The 15,654-nt window shown below is 38.8% G+C and overlaps 1 protein-coding gene across 1 annotated transcript in view; it reads left to right on the forward strand.

The window, feature by feature from the left end:
• Positions 1–15,654, forward strand: part of pappab (pregnancy-associated plasma protein A, pappalysin 1b) — a gene marked incomplete at its 3' end in the record, with an annotated part of 110,031 nt that overhangs the window by 44,082 nt on the left and 50,295 nt on the right. Inside the window, exons 8-11 of the mRNA XM_084115092.1 lie at positions 2,762–2,890; positions 3,032–3,123; positions 8,883–9,079; positions 13,309–13,416. Of these exons, the coding sequence (XP_083971218.1) occupies positions 2,762–2,890; positions 3,032–3,123; positions 8,883–9,079; positions 13,309–13,416 (526 nt within the window). The remainder of the gene's footprint in view (positions 1–2,761; positions 2,891–3,031; positions 3,124–8,882; positions 9,080–13,308; positions 13,417–15,654) is intronic.

Here is a 15,654-nt window from a genome sequence, read left to right on the forward strand (position 1 = left end):
CTGGTCATATTTATACCCAGAGGTTTGAGCTGCTTTAGTGTCTGGTTACTGTCTTGTTTAACTGCCAGTGTGCTTCCTGAACATTGTCAGTGTTGCACGCTCCCACCCTATTGACTTAAGACTGAAGGGCTCGTAGCTACAGTGTTTTCCCACACTACTGTGGGGTATCCCGCATGGGAATAGCGATGATGTCATGAGCTACCACAAATTCCAGCACAGAGGCTTGAAAAATTTTGTTATCGTCCTTAAACACGACAACAGGAAGGTGCTGTGACAGATTGCAACATCTGAATTGTTTCTCTTGTGACTATAAAATTTCATTTGAACGCTGATTTCATTTCCAGCAGTCTCTTTGATATAAAACGAGTTTATTTTTAAGAATGATCTCCTCTGTGTTTTAAGTGATGCACAAAAGCTCCAGTTGCTCAAATAAATGATTATGATTTCACAAACAAACAGCCTCGCCGCAAGTTCGTATTGATGGCTAAATTGATACTTGCTCGATTTAACGGGCAAAATATCCTTTCCTCGTTGTGGAAGCCGAGCCAACGGTCTACCTCAGGAGTCACTGTGGCTGTTAAGGATAGCAGCAGTACTCTTTTAGCTTTGCTCTGCCTCTCCACAACAAACATGTCTTAGAAAAACACAGCCACAAGACCACATTGCGGGCCAAGATCTTCCAGCTCCTGCCTCCTGCCTGGGTTGGCTCAGACTCCGCATGCAGTTCTAGCAAAGTGTCCTCTGGCACTCGGCAGTTCTCACACCACTGAGGCTCTCTGACCCATATTTGACTGTTTGGGAAGTCTGCAGCTGGAGGAGCTTGTGGGGTTTTAGAGCCTCATGGTGAAGCTGATTGAGTCGAATATACCTGAACCAGCTGTGAGGCTTTCCGCACACTGCGCAATCCCTCCAAGTTTGTGTTCCTGCAGGCGGGAAGTTAAAGCGGTGTAAAGGATCTGAGAAGCATATGTGCAGACAGAGGTTTTTAGGGTTGATCTGAGTCGCGATTAAAATGTTTTCGTTAACCCGAGCCCCATAAGCGGCTGGGTCGATAGCATGAAGATTTAAGGACTGGTAATGCAGACAGATGGGCGTATTGTCCGGAGAAAAGTACCTTACCACCCCCTCTGCCTCCCCAATTGATCATGCGCTCCCTTAACCGCCATTCTCCATTGCTCTATTCTTGGAATTTCATTGTGGGGTGAAGATAAATAAGAGAGGAAATGCATTTTACTCAATGGCCGTTCCATGCATGGCCTAAAACGCAATTTCCCTCGTGCTTTACAGCAGGACAGCAATTGGAGAAATGTAATATGAAGATTGTACAAAGTAATATTTCTCTTTAACAACGCTAAATGTGACTAGCACATATCTGTCATCACATGACTATATCTGCATCATCATATTCAAATACCTTCTTATTATCACAGTCCATACTACAATGCGAAAACAACAGCATTTTATAATGTATCCACTTGGGAAAGCTTCTTCAAAACGCTCAGTATTTTCTGGACTAAAATGCCATCTCTGTGTGGACAGAAGGCCAAAATGTAGAGAAAAATATGTTTTCAAATGTATCCGGATCAGTGTAGATCCCGGCACAGATGATGACTGGAGCTTTACTTTGCTCCAAGTTCGTTTCAGCTGAGTCTTGCGCTCTGAGTCTTGTACCTGAAGGGTTGTATTACAGTCATGACGAGTGCCGAGTACAGCACGCTTTGTACTCTACATAGGGTCACATTACAACAGCCATCCTTTCTTAGCATCTAATTGTTGGTGCTTGAGGATGAAAGGAGAAAGGATTTTGCACAAAATCCCTTAAATTAAATGGACTGTGTGCTTATTGCCTTATATAATGGCAAACACTAGAACTGTCCCATAAACACTCATAAACAAGCAATTTTCCATCTCTCAGCTGTAAATATTTAAACTGTGTTAATATCTTAAAGGGTTAGTTCACCCAAAAATGAAAATTATGTCATTAATGACTCACCCTCGTGTCACTCCAAACCCGTAAGACCTCCGTTTCTCTTCTGAAGACATCTTAAGATATTTTAGATTTATTCCGAGAGCTTTCTGTCCCTCCATTGTAAGTCAATGGACGTGTCACTGTTCACGTCCATAAAGGTAATAAAGACATCATCAAAGTAGTCCATGTGACATCAGTGGGTTATTTAGAATGTTTTGAAGCATCGAAAATACATTTTGGTCCAAAATTAACAAAAACTACGACTTTATTCAACATTGTATTCTCTTCCGGTCTGTTTTCCATCCGAGTCCACATTGACGCGTCTTACGTCAGCAGCGTCAATGTGGACTCGTGAACGCGGATGGAAAACAGACCGGAATAAATCTCGGAATAAATCTAAAATATCTCAGTCTCGGAATAAATCTAAAATATCTTAAGATGTCTTCAGAAGAGAAACGGAGGTCTTACGGGTTTGGAGTGACACGAGGGTGAGTCATTAATGACATAATTTTCATTTTTGGGTGAACTAACCCTTTAACAAACATAGGTCAAGGTAAGCAGATTGCTATTAAAGGTTTGATAAAGTCATTTATTATTTATTACATTAAAAATGTTTTACTGTCATTTTTTTTTATCAATTTAATGTGTCCTCAACTAGCTGAATAAAAGTGTTTCAAATTTGTTTGCAAAAATGAATATATAAGGCCCCGCAACATTTTATTCAACTACATTTTTAGGAATGCAGGCTTCCATAAACCATATTAAAAAAACATACTTGTTTATGTGTTCCAGGGACTTAAAGTCTGATGAAACGTACACCTACCATGTGCTGACAGTATCTAGAAGAGCAGAGAGTGAACCATCTCCACCTCTCTCTCACCAGCTGGGCTCACCCTACTGTGGAGATGGACTCATCCAAAAGTCAGTTCACTCTCTTTACTCTAAGTCTATGGAGTAACATATACATACATTTATTTGAAACAGAAAACTAGCTGCAATATAGCAGTGATGTTAATTGTGTGATGTAACTCTTTAAATGACTTAAATGTGTTTGCCTTTCAGATATCTTGGAGAGCAATGTGATGACATGAACTTCGCTAATGGAGATGGCTGCTCAAACCAGTGCAAGAAAGAGCCGTTATTCAACTGTGTTGGTATGTGACCGTCAACTATAGGTAGAAATGTTAAAGGAATAGTCCATAAACTTTGTCTTTTTTTTTTGCCTCTTGTCAGTCCAACTGACTAAAAATATATGTAATTTTTTTATTTCTGAGGAAAACAAAGACGCACAGCTCTTTTCTATTAAGTGAAGTTCAAAGACGTTCAGGTTTCAGTATGTATCTCAAACAATGGCTTCAGAACACTTTTAGTTTTTTCTCCCCTTGTTTTGGGAACTTGACAGATGTGGTCAGACAGTTCTATAACTGTCATTGTATCGAAAAGAGCTGCATAACAATTCTTCAAAATGCCTCATTTTGCAAACAAAAAAAACAAAAAAGCATATGGGTTAAGAATGACATAAGGCTGAGTAAATAATGACAGAATTTTCATTTTGGGGTGAAATTTTCTTTTAATGCTTATTTATTTATCACTGTTTCAACAAGAAAGTACAATAAAGTAGATGTAGAATAAAGTATATAAAGCGTAGCATCAGTTTGATTGATGTTTGCTCCAGCAGCATTTAGCTGTATTGCTCATTACTTCTCAGTGCTCTATTGATGTCAGTTCTACCCGGGTGTCCTGCCATCAATCTCATGGCTTTAGCCTGTCATCAGTGTCACATAGTGTCCTACACTGACAATGTGTGAAAGACCAAGAAGTTCTGTCGTACTATCTCTTTATAGCACAAAACTTGTTAGCTGGTTGTGATGTTAATGGAGTGCTTTAAGTTGTGAGCTAATCAGTTCTGTCAAAACAATTGGCCGCATAATTGGACCCTCTTACAGACATTTAAGTCCCCTCACAAAAGACTTTACTCTTTGCTGTAGAGCTCTAAGATCTGCCTAACGAGCACTAGCGGACCTTTGTGGCACTTCCTGTTAGCAGTAATGCAACAATCCCCTTTTCTTCTAAACGTGTGGACAGAAAACTGGAGTGGAGTAAAAAAAGACAGAGAGAAGAAAAGAGACGGCAAAGAAGGACAGATAAGAAGGGCTTTTGAAGTTCGCTGTTGAATGTAGCTAACATTCATCTAGCTGAAGTCTTGTCTGACCTCTAGGACACCTCTAGAAGTCTGAGGTTGCACTACTACCCGACAGTGCTTAATTGGCAGTTCCGGCTTTTTTTTTAGGGGGGGGGAGGTATGTAGGTTCAATGAGTTCGCATCTTTGGCTGCCTTAAAGAAACAGTTGACGCAAAATGAAATTTTGTCATTTACATCAAAAATGCCAAAAAAAGAAAAAAAAAGACAAATTGCATGAGTTAATGTTGTTGTAGTTGTAATCTTTCAATTAATAAAATTGGATGCATGAATCTGTACACTCTGATTGTGGCGATAGATGCTTTGAGGTATTTTTTTTGTTGTTGTTGTTTTTTTTTACATTACTTCAGTCATTGCGCGGCTTTGTCCTGGAGCGCGTATTGTTTTCAGTGAAACACGTATTGTTTTCAGTGAAACACGTGATCAACGAAAAACGTAGCCTCACTTTCTGTCTAGTCACTCGAATGCTTCACTTTGCGTGTCGGATTGTTTGAACCCAGACCACTACTGGGTTTATGGAAGTTCAAGTCCATTTACTAAAAAATGTTATAAGCCTATATTACATCATCAGTAACAGTAAACAGTATAAAAACCATAAAATAATTAGAGCACAGTTTACTTGCCTCAAACAACTCTGTTGGTAAATAATATTATTATAATTATCATTGCTGTTACATTTAATTTATTGCCACACTTTAATATGTGAATTATATGATCAGAAAACTTAACATGTAGCATTGTCAGGCTTTTATTTGTGCTTAATGGATAAAACAACGGAGTTGCGCTCTTGGGTTTATGTCTGCTATAAATTTGACCTGCCACAAGATTGCACTGTTTTCGACACTCTTGATGCTTCGAATCTTTTCCCGAAACAATCAGAGAAAAGCTTCAAAGATTTAAGAGGCTTCATTTCTCCATCCCTACTCAATAGTTTTAGGCCTTTTTGTAAATGTTTCAATGTTTTCGAGGGCGTTTACTCATTTTGAGCCTGGTTTTAAACATGAATTATCTGTAATGTCATTTTTTGTGTATGGAAAAAGCGCCAATGAAACCAAACTAAACTAGCCCATCAGATTTATTTTCACCCATCCTCCACCCATGCACGCACATTGCACACATTTGACTTTACAACACACAAACGCACATCTTAATTTTATCCTCATTCTCTCTTGCTTTCTCAATGTCATGAGTATACACAGATAGATTAATAATCAATTTAAAAAGAATGTAAAAAATAAAAACGCCATTAGTTACCGCCCTCTCATGGTACGCACAGACGTACTGCTGCAGGTGCCACTGGGTCCAGGTTTATATTGGTTAGAGCCAGAGGCGGACAGAGTACACAGCTTCATTACTTGAGTAAAAGTACAGATACCCCTTGCTAAAATTTACTCAAGTACAAGTAAAAGTACTACAGTCAGATGTCTACTTAAGTAAAAGTACTAAAGTACTTGTTTTTAAAAGTACTTGAGTATCAAGAGTACAAGAGAGTACATTTTCTAAATATTGCATTACTACTGCCACAGTGCTTACATTGGTAAACACAGCAAACACTTGAAGCGAAAACTATCATTAACTTGTTCAGAAAATTTAAATAGTCTGGCGAGGTGGGGCCACGGCTTGGCACATTCCCGGGATGCAATATTTTTTTTCCCAGGATGGTAGGGGAAGACTCATGAATATTCATTTGGGAAGTCATCCCTGATTGGTCTGATGACCTACCCCTAACCCCACCCCTAAACCTACCCGTCACTGGGGTTAAGACCAATCAGGGATGACTTCCCTAATGAATATTCATGAGTCTTCCCCTACCATCCTGGGAAAAAAAATATCGCATCCCGGGATGGACCTGCTGTGTCTTCATCCATTGTTTCATCCATGGTTTCGTCTCTTATCTAAATCTGACCATGGAGTTGACTTTGGCGGAAAGCTGAAGGTGATTGCTGATAGGCTGTCCCAATCAGTGGCACCTGCACAATCCAATCACATTTGAGAGGGAAACAACAAATTGAGGGTTTCCGAGATGTTTCTTTTTTCCTTTTTTTTTTTTTTTAGAAGAAGTAACGGGTACTCACAATTATGGATAGAAATGTAGTGGAGTAAAGAGTACAATATTTGCCTCTCAAATGTACTTGAGTAAAGTCATGAGTACTCCCCAAAAATGATACTTGAGTAAAGTACAGATCCCTCAAAATTGTACTTAAGTACTGTACTCAAGTAAATGTACTCCGTTACTGTCCGGCTCTGGTTAGAGCTGGTATCGTGCTGGTCAAGCATAATTGTGCTGTTCTCAAGCTAAACTGAACTGGCAAAATCCCATGCTGGTCCCAGTATGCAAAACAAATCTTCTGCTGGTGACCAGCAATGCTGCATTTTTAGTAGGGCATGGATACATTTTATGACACTTTGAAGCTTGAAATCTTCAGTCTATGAAATGTGTATTGTCTATGATATTGTCGAGTTTCACTCACTTTTCAAAAATTAACAAAACCAAATACAATTAATGATTTAATGACCCCATATATCCTGGCTGGATACTCTCGCATACTCTCTAAATAGGTACTTATTTTACATAAGTAATTACTTCGCAACTGCTACAAAAGTACAGTCTATGTAGTATAAATGTGTGTATTATGAATGTAATTCAAACATACTAAATTCTCCATGTTGTCACTGTCATGTGAACTACCAGTTGCTTCACTGCCATTCACAAATCGTCTCCTGTGGCCTCATGGGATAATAAAGTGCCCATCGTATGAACACTTCACAATCTTGGCCGTTAGTAGTAGGTCAACCAGTGCATTATTTAAAAAAAACGTTTGCTTTCCATTGAAAAAAAAAAAGTAGCTATACATGTTTGGAACGACATGAGGGTGAGTCAATGAAGAATTTTTGGTTTTGGCTGAACTATCACTTTAAATAATGACTTTCAGCACATTCTACTTGCTTTTCTACATCTTTGTGTGGAAAGTTGGAGCTCTCTGTGTCACTTTCAACAACGTCTCAATTTTTGGTTGGTTGCTTTGTCCAAAATAGCAGAACGCTTGACAGAAATAAAATGTCTTATCTCAGCTTCTCATGCGACTCGCATTTATGTTGAACGAACCCCAAGACAAACCTCTGATCAAGCAGAAGGGCAAAGATCTATGGTTACGTCAGCCTTTCGCTTATATTTTCCAGCATTGTTTTTAACGTGTCACGCGAACCGTACGCAGTAACACATTGTTATTACAGTTCTTTTTTAGTACAGGAAGTGATGTGACAAGGTGCAGCATGGATCTTACTGCCCTTTATACATAGTAGCTTCCTTTGAATGATGTACTGTGGCTGCTGTGCGCCTGAGGATGCCTATAACTTTACATAGTCTGTCCTTGTTAATATTCTTTGGAGCCTGCTGGGGAAAGAGTGTTTGATTTGATAAGTGAACATCTTGCAAACATGTTTCCTGACTGCTGTTAGCATTGATTGACACCTAGTAGCTGTTGATTACAAGGATGGCTGGACTGAACAGGTGACAGAACGGTGCAGTTAAAAGCATGTTCCCTTAGTGTCAGCTATACTCGTTCAAATTTTGCTGACACCTCTGGGCCTGGGCGAAGGCAGGGATGGGACATATCATGGGACATATCAGGGCACAAAACAAAGAACAAACAACACAAAACAATATTTTGAAAGGGTAGACCTCTTATTAAAAAGACCTTCACCTGATAATGGCAGTGGGATTTTAATTGAGTGGATCAGTTTGCTGGAAATGTGTCTCGGCTGCTGATACATGAAGTACAGTCATAAAAGATAATCAATCTGTCATCATGAATGATGATTTATGACTGTCCTTGTTTGAAAGCCAGTAAAAAATAGAGCATTTATTAACACTGTGAAGTAATGCCAAGTAAAACAATGAGTGCTCTAAACAATCTTTATGACTGTTAAATAATTAAATCAGCTGTTTTTTTAATCCTAAGAGGAAAAATGTTTTACTCCGGTTATATTATCACCTCTTTAAAGTTATTATTAGTAGTATTATTATTGCAATAATTGATTATTATCAAAATGATTTATTTATTTGCATATTATTTAGATTGCTGAAGTGTAATTTGTTTAGCATTCCCTTTCAAATATTCAAATTAGCTTGAAGGTTGTTACTTTTTATGACAACATGTAGGCTACAGTATGTGAGATCATTTTAAAACTGCACTTTTAACATCAACATTTTAAACTGTTAAACTTACAACGCAAACTAGTTATTACTTACCCACACAAGTATTTATTTAACAACATTTTTAAATTATTTATTTGCATATTATTTCAGAACCTTTTTTTTGCAAAATACAATCATCCCTTAAACCAAGGAACATAACAATGAAAAATAACTAGTGACTGTACCAAATTACAGTGTTTAAAAAAAACAAAAAACAAAACAGCTAGGCTATTTCAAGTTAAGTTTTTTTTTTTATTATTATTACGTAAAACTATAGATAATTGTTTTAAAGGCAGATGAGGAGAGGGTTTTAGGTGGTCTGAAAATTTTGTTTCACAAGTCGTCCGCCACCTGAAAATGTCTGAGAACCACTGGGTTAAGGTTAAGGCTGAGGATGAGATTAACTGCTATACTAACTATAACAGTCTGCTGATCTAAGCATTTGAAATGGGATTTTTATGCAGTGGTTCAGTATTGCTCTCATACCTGTTCATCTCTGCCTCTCTCCTCTGAAGATGAGCCCAGCTTGTGTTACTTCTACGACGGTGATGGTGTGTGTGAGGACTTTGAGCGGGAGGCGAGTGTAAGGGACTGTGGTCTCTATACCCCAAGCGGCTTCCTGGATCAATGGGCCACTGAGGTGCAGGTGTCCAATGAGGAGAAGATGCACTGTCCAGCAGAGGTGGCTGTTGGATATCCTGCAGTGACGAAGGTGAGACCACATACTTACTGTGTATGCTTAAAGATACACTAGCCTGGTTTCATAGACAGGGTTTAGATTAAACCAGGGTTAGGCCTGGACATTTAAATACATTTAAGTAGCTTGTATAAACATGCCTTAGATATAAACAATACTGGTGTGCATCTTGAGACAAAACAATGGCACTGACATATTTTAAGATGTCAGTGCAAGTTGCTTGCCCGGGACTAGGCTTAAGCCACGTCTGTGAAACCAGGGGATGAACTTTTACAAGCATACCTTCACATGTGCACATACTTTACACCCTGTAGGATGTGTTGAAGACCCAATAAAATGTTGATGGCATCAACAATTTTTCTTGTATTATGTATAGTATATAGTATGTACATTTTATATACTACTGTAGTTTTTAAGTAGTTTTTCTTAAAATTTTGAGTTTATAAAAATATTAATATTTTTAATATTTTTTTTTAATTTGAGTAAAATGTTCTTGCTATTTTGTTTTGTTCTGTTTAAATATTACTATTTGTTTTGATATTTATTTTAGTACAGCTTTAGTTTTTAATTATTTCAAATTTGTATTATCTAGTAAAAAAAATCTCATTTTTAAATCTAATATTATTTAGTTTTATTTTTTTCTAGTTGTATTTCATTTAACAAGAAACTTATTATCGTTAACTAAAACAAAAAATGTATTTAAAAAAACATTTTTATTAAATTCAATACAACTGGAATTAATTAAAACTAATTATTATGCATCATTTTCCACTAAACAAATGAAGAATGAGAATGTCCCTCCAACTAATATCACCTGTAATTGACTAGCAAGAAGCAAATCATTATGCATGGCTGCAATGAAACTGAAGGATAATGGCTATTAAAAAAAAAAAAAAAAAATCCCATTCAAACTTCCAGTTTTAATAGGAAAACACATAAACACAGGAAAGGAAACCACTTTCTAAGTCATTTTATGGGGTCTTTCAAGGAGAAATGGTGCCTTATTGAAATGAGCAGTTATTATTTATGAACACAAGTGAACAGAAAAATCTCAGATCTAAAATATTGTGTTTATATTGACGATGAAGTCAGATTGAAATGTGCAGTTTTTCACAATAAATGGCTGAGAAGCACATTCTGTTAAGGAGAGATTTGAGATATTGCTCTAACCCTTCACACATGGAAGTAGTAAAGAATTGGCTCTTTCTGAAGGACGTCTAAACAACTGTGTTGTTTTACTCCCTGAATATTTCAACATGATACATTTGTAATTTTACAGTTTTATTGGCCACTTCTCCTCCTCCTCTCCCCCCTCTCGTGATGTTTGTGGAGCGCGAGTCTCCTGCGCCCGAAATCGTGCAAGCTCCTGAATTAATCATGTCACAAAACTATTCCTATCACGCTGTGCGCAACCTAAGGATTTATGGCACTGAGAAATGCCCATTTTTCACAGTTGAGCTTGAACCTCATTGTTGCTTGAAAATGCGTATTGTGGCTCATAATGGGAAATGGTGGCACACAGGTTGCAATGACTTTGAATAGTTAGTTTTGCCAATAAACCTTTGTGTTGCGTTTGTGCTTTCACTTCATGGTCAAGTTTTTTTCAATTAATGTAAATCCGTTCGAGTTGGAAACAGACTTGCAGCTTAAGTGAATCAGTTGGTGATCAATGTTAGCACTGAATCAGAATGACTAATTGCTTCTCCACTTGTTGTGTGGCACAGCAGCCAACAGAGTTTTAGTACGAACTCGTCGGACTGCGTACAGTAGTGTACTTGAATCAATGGAAGGGTGGTGGTGGAATGGGGAACAGTGTCACTGAGGTTACTGTGGAGTGCAGAGAGAGAGAGAGAGAGAGAGAGAGAGAGAGAGAGAGAGAGAGAGAGAGAGAGAGAGAGAGAGAGAGAGAGGATTCTCAGGAGACTGGAAGAGCGAATCGAGGAGTGCAGAAACGAATATCCTCTCATTCTCTTTTTTGCACCTCATTTTTCCCTTTCTAAGTCTCTTTTAAGCATTACATCAGAATTATCTAGTTTTGCAGCTAATTTTGTAACGGTTTCATTCAAATTTTATAAGGCATTTAGAGATGAAAAAGATTTTATGAATCCCCCTGCTCCAGTCAGCTCTCTCCCCGCAGAGCTGTCTTAGAGTATTGAATGAAGTGAATTGCCGGTCTCTCAATCTAATTCATGTAATATTACATCACCTCTAGATCTGTGAACTGTACGATGATTCCACTTTGAGAGACAAATTCATTTCTGTCTAGAAAGATTATGTCCATACGAAATGTAAGAACGGCTGGTGAAATGTTTTAAATTGTTAAAAAAATTAAACCATGACACTAACAAAGAATGACCTGTATTAATATTGTTTTCCTACCCTGCAAAAATCTGCAAAAGTATCGTCACTTATTTTCAGCAAAAAAAAAAAAAATCTATATTTACAATTTACTTGAAAATCAGAAACAATCTTCAGATATATCTCTAGTTTTGAGTTTATGCTTAAAACAAGAAAAAAAAAAAAGTTTGTTATGGGGAAAGAAAAATCATTTCTCATTTAATGAAGCAAATCAGACAAATTAATTACAGAAAATAAAAAATGTCTGCTCCCGCATGCTGTTGCACATACACAAACATCGAACACATAATTAGTGGCATTCACTCTGTGAGGAAACGTGCGGCTCACCAGTGTCACCTAGCGTTGCAACACTGTCACCCCACAGTTGGGTTCAAGGGGTTCAGTGAGGTTCTCTGTCACATTATTCTACAGTGAAATGAAATACACTCGACATAATTCACTGTGAAACAGGGGCGAAAAGTTTAGAAGACTTCAACTAGGAATTAGCTGTTCTGTTAAAATGCCACTAGAAAGGCATTTAGATTTAGAAAATGAGCTAATAAAAAAAAACCAGGCTTTTACATGAAAAATGTACATCTTAATCAGGACATAATGAAAATTAGGAAGAAAACTAAATAAATAAAACGAGTCACTGAACAAAACGTTACATAGAAGAGTACCTGGTGTTTATTTCTTAAGTTTCTTTTTTTGCTCTGTCTTGAAATATATATATTTTTTAAAGTCGTGTTGAGCTTTTTTGTTGATATAATGTTGCCGTTAATGTCAGAAAACTGTTACCGGCAGTGTACAGAACTTTCATTTGGATCCAACATGGCCCTCCCTGTAAGCTTGTATGATTGGTGAACTTCAAAAATGTTCATGTGGGTAATTCTGAAACTCAACAGTTACTAGAGTTCTGGCCAGTTCTAATCCTATTGCGGTGTGCTCACAGTTCTCAGAAAAGAGAGTAGTAGGTCAGTTCACCCTGTTCACCCGGATTTCACTGGCTTTCAGACTGATCTGGAGTGGCACTTAACCTGGCCACTTGTGGGACTAATTGTAAACTTCCAGATGGTCTAAATGACCTTTTCATAGAAGCAGTAGCATATAATTGTATTTCTGTCAGGACAACTCTCAGGAGATTGGTATCGTAATAGAGATTGGCATGGTAATGGATATGGCAATGTTAATGTATTTGGTCTTGGCGGAATAGATCTGCTACACTGCTGCTGCTGCAGAGCAAGTACCGAGGCTTGCTACTGCCAACACATTCACAGACATTGCTGTGAGCATGTAAGACATGCTACTGCTGCTGCACATGTAACATACATTATTTAACACCCGTAGCAGATCTATACAGGTGGAGCTGGGGGAAGGTGGAGGGTTTCTGAAAGTGCGCTGCAGACTGCTAACAGCAACACTACCGGTATTCGTTTGAATGTTGAGCCACAGCTCACTGGTCACTGATACAACAACAACCAATCAGCTGCGCTATGTAGATAATGATGTGATTGCTACCAAATGAGTTAGACCTATCAGCCTGCGCCATCTAGATTTTCATGCCTGAACTAGGTAATTGTTTGATCAAAAATACAGTAAAACAAAAATATTATGAAATACAATTTTCTTTTTTAATATATTGTGGTGGCAAAGCTACATGCTGAACATGCTGATTTGCTGCTGAACTAATATTTCTTATTATTATCCATGTTGAAAACAGTCTGTGCTGCTAATATTTTTGTGGAAACTGCTATACATTTTTACAGGATTCCTCTTGAAAACATGCAATTAGGACGCACATCACTTGTCCTTAGTTATTTGCCAAATGTAAAATATTCAACAATTTAAATGGCGCATTCAATAAGAAAGATAAAAACAGTAAAAATCTCTTGTCTTTGTTCACTCAGAGTTGTCAGTCGAAGGTGTTTGACCTGTCACATGGTGTGTCTCAGTATGCTTGGTTTCCTTGTCAGCAGTCTCAGCAGCACAGCTGGACTTCACAATATTGGCTAAAGGTAAGAGATGGCTAATTGTGGTGTAATTCTGTTTTTGATTTCAGTTGAAAAGATTTATGTAATATTGCATCAAGTGCATAAACCAGTATAATTATGTGACTTTCCTTTATTTCACCAAGTAGTACATATTCCTGAAACAACATTCTTATAAACCAATCAGATTTTAAGGTTAGAGTTTGAAACTAATACAACATTATTATCAATCTACAGGTTTCCAATAGGAATCATGGAAAACTTCTATTTCATTTGCTAGAAACTGCTCTTTATAAGCACAATTTCTAAGAAAAAACTAAGATTTTGAACAAATATTTATACTGTAATCACAAATGACTGGAAGAGTCATGAGGAATTCATTTCTCTCCAGATGTAAGAGTAGTTAATGGTAAGGACTAAAGGCAGTTCTCTTTCAAGAGAATTTGTGTTGTGTCTGAAGTTAAGGCGCTAGGGGAACGTAATCAGTCCAATGGCATGGCGGGATTTCATCGCATAGTGTGTGACGTCATGACCAGGAAGCTATAAAGCACACCCAAAACCAAACAATGTCAGCTTCTGTGCCTTCAGCAAGCTCTCTGTGTTCATAATTGCATGTCTATTTGTTTTTGTTTGTCCTATAGTGATCGACATAATCGATTACGTCGACACGTCATTGCAGCCCTACAGAGGGCCACTTTTCTGGGAGTGGTATGGGACTTGACGATGATGTTGGCACGACTGTCAGCTGCTCGTATCAAAGCGATCCTTTTAGCCATAAACGATAAAGCTAAGCAACTTAATCACAGACTGTTAGGTTTGATGCCAGCTCCGTCCAACGTTATACCTTTTGGCCTGCTGTACAGACCTTTGCAGTGGTGGCTCAAGACCACCATGAGGGGTTAACACATTTTGCATGATCAAGGTTACATGCAAGGGCCTGCATACCTTGGTGATGTGGAAGAAGCCTTGAGGATCGCCATCTCTCATGGCACATAAATTGCCTGGAGATGATGGCTGTTTCTCTGGCTTTGAAACATTTCCTTCCAGACCTCAGGGGTAATCATGTGCTTATCTGGACAGACAACACATCAGTGATCGCCTACGTCTGTGGTCATGCCCACTTTGCAAATTGGTGCACCATGTCCTATTGTGGTCATAGGGCAAGCTGCTCTCACTAAGGGGAGTGTACATCCCTGGGTGCCTGAATCAGGGACCAGACATCCTGTCGAGGAAGGGGTTTTGGAGGGAGTTTGGCCAGGCGGACGTGGATCTGTTTGTGTCTCAAGAAGCAGCCCACTGTCCGATCTGGTTCTCCCTCACGCATCCAGCCCTACTAGGGTTGGATGCTATGGTGCAAGTGGACGTGGCCAAGGCTGCATCTGTACACCTTTTCTCTGATCGCTCTGCTCCCGGGAGTTCTAGGGAAGGTCTCCCTATAAAATTAATAGCACCATTCTGGGTGGCCGGAGTATGGTTTTTAGACCTGATGTCTCTTCTCAAACTGTGGGTTTGCCATTTAACTTTAGAGCTCCCTACATGAGGAAACTGTACACCTTGAAGTGGAGAGTTATCATTCCATGGTGTGAAAATTGTCAGTTGGACCCAGTTAACTGCGTGATTGGTTCCTCAGGGCTATCCCCCTTCACTCTAAAGGTCTATGTGGTGGCCGTAGTTGCTTACCATGCCCCTTTGGCTGGGGAGTCATTGGGGAGAAACCCATTGGTGTTACTTTTCCTTCATGGTCCTTTGAGACTGGGGCCTGCAAGCCACACGAGGGCTCTGACTTGGGATCTGGCCATTGTTGTGGAAGGCCTGTCGACGGCTCCCTTTGAGCCCATTAAAGCCGTTGCAGAGAAATTTTTAACCTCAAAAAACATTTTCTTCTGGCTATTACGTCTCTAAAGAGTGTAGGAGACCTTCAGGCCCTGTTGGTTGCCCGTTCGTGTTTGGAGTTTGCACCTGGCATGGTGAAAGCTTTTCTACACTCTAGACCAGGGTACGTGCCTAAGTTCCCCACTAATGTTGCACAATCTATAGTGTTGCAGGCCTTTTGCCCTCCTTCCTTTCAGACGTCAGACCAGGAGAAGCAAAACTCGTTATGCCCAGGCAGGGCATTGGATGTTTGCATCCACAGAGCTGCCCTGTAGCGAAAGTCTGATCAATTGTTTGTGTGCTTCGAGTTACCTAGACAAGGCTCCCAGCAAAGGATGTGCAATTGGATAGTCAAGGCTATTTCTTTTGCATATGAGGCATGTGGACAGCCTT

This window comes from Abramis brama (genome assembly GCF_963993115.1).
Source record: "Abramis brama genome assembly, chromosome: 5".
Classification (NCBI taxonomy): domain Eukaryota; kingdom Metazoa; phylum Chordata; class Actinopteri; order Cypriniformes; family Leuciscidae; genus Abramis; species Abramis brama.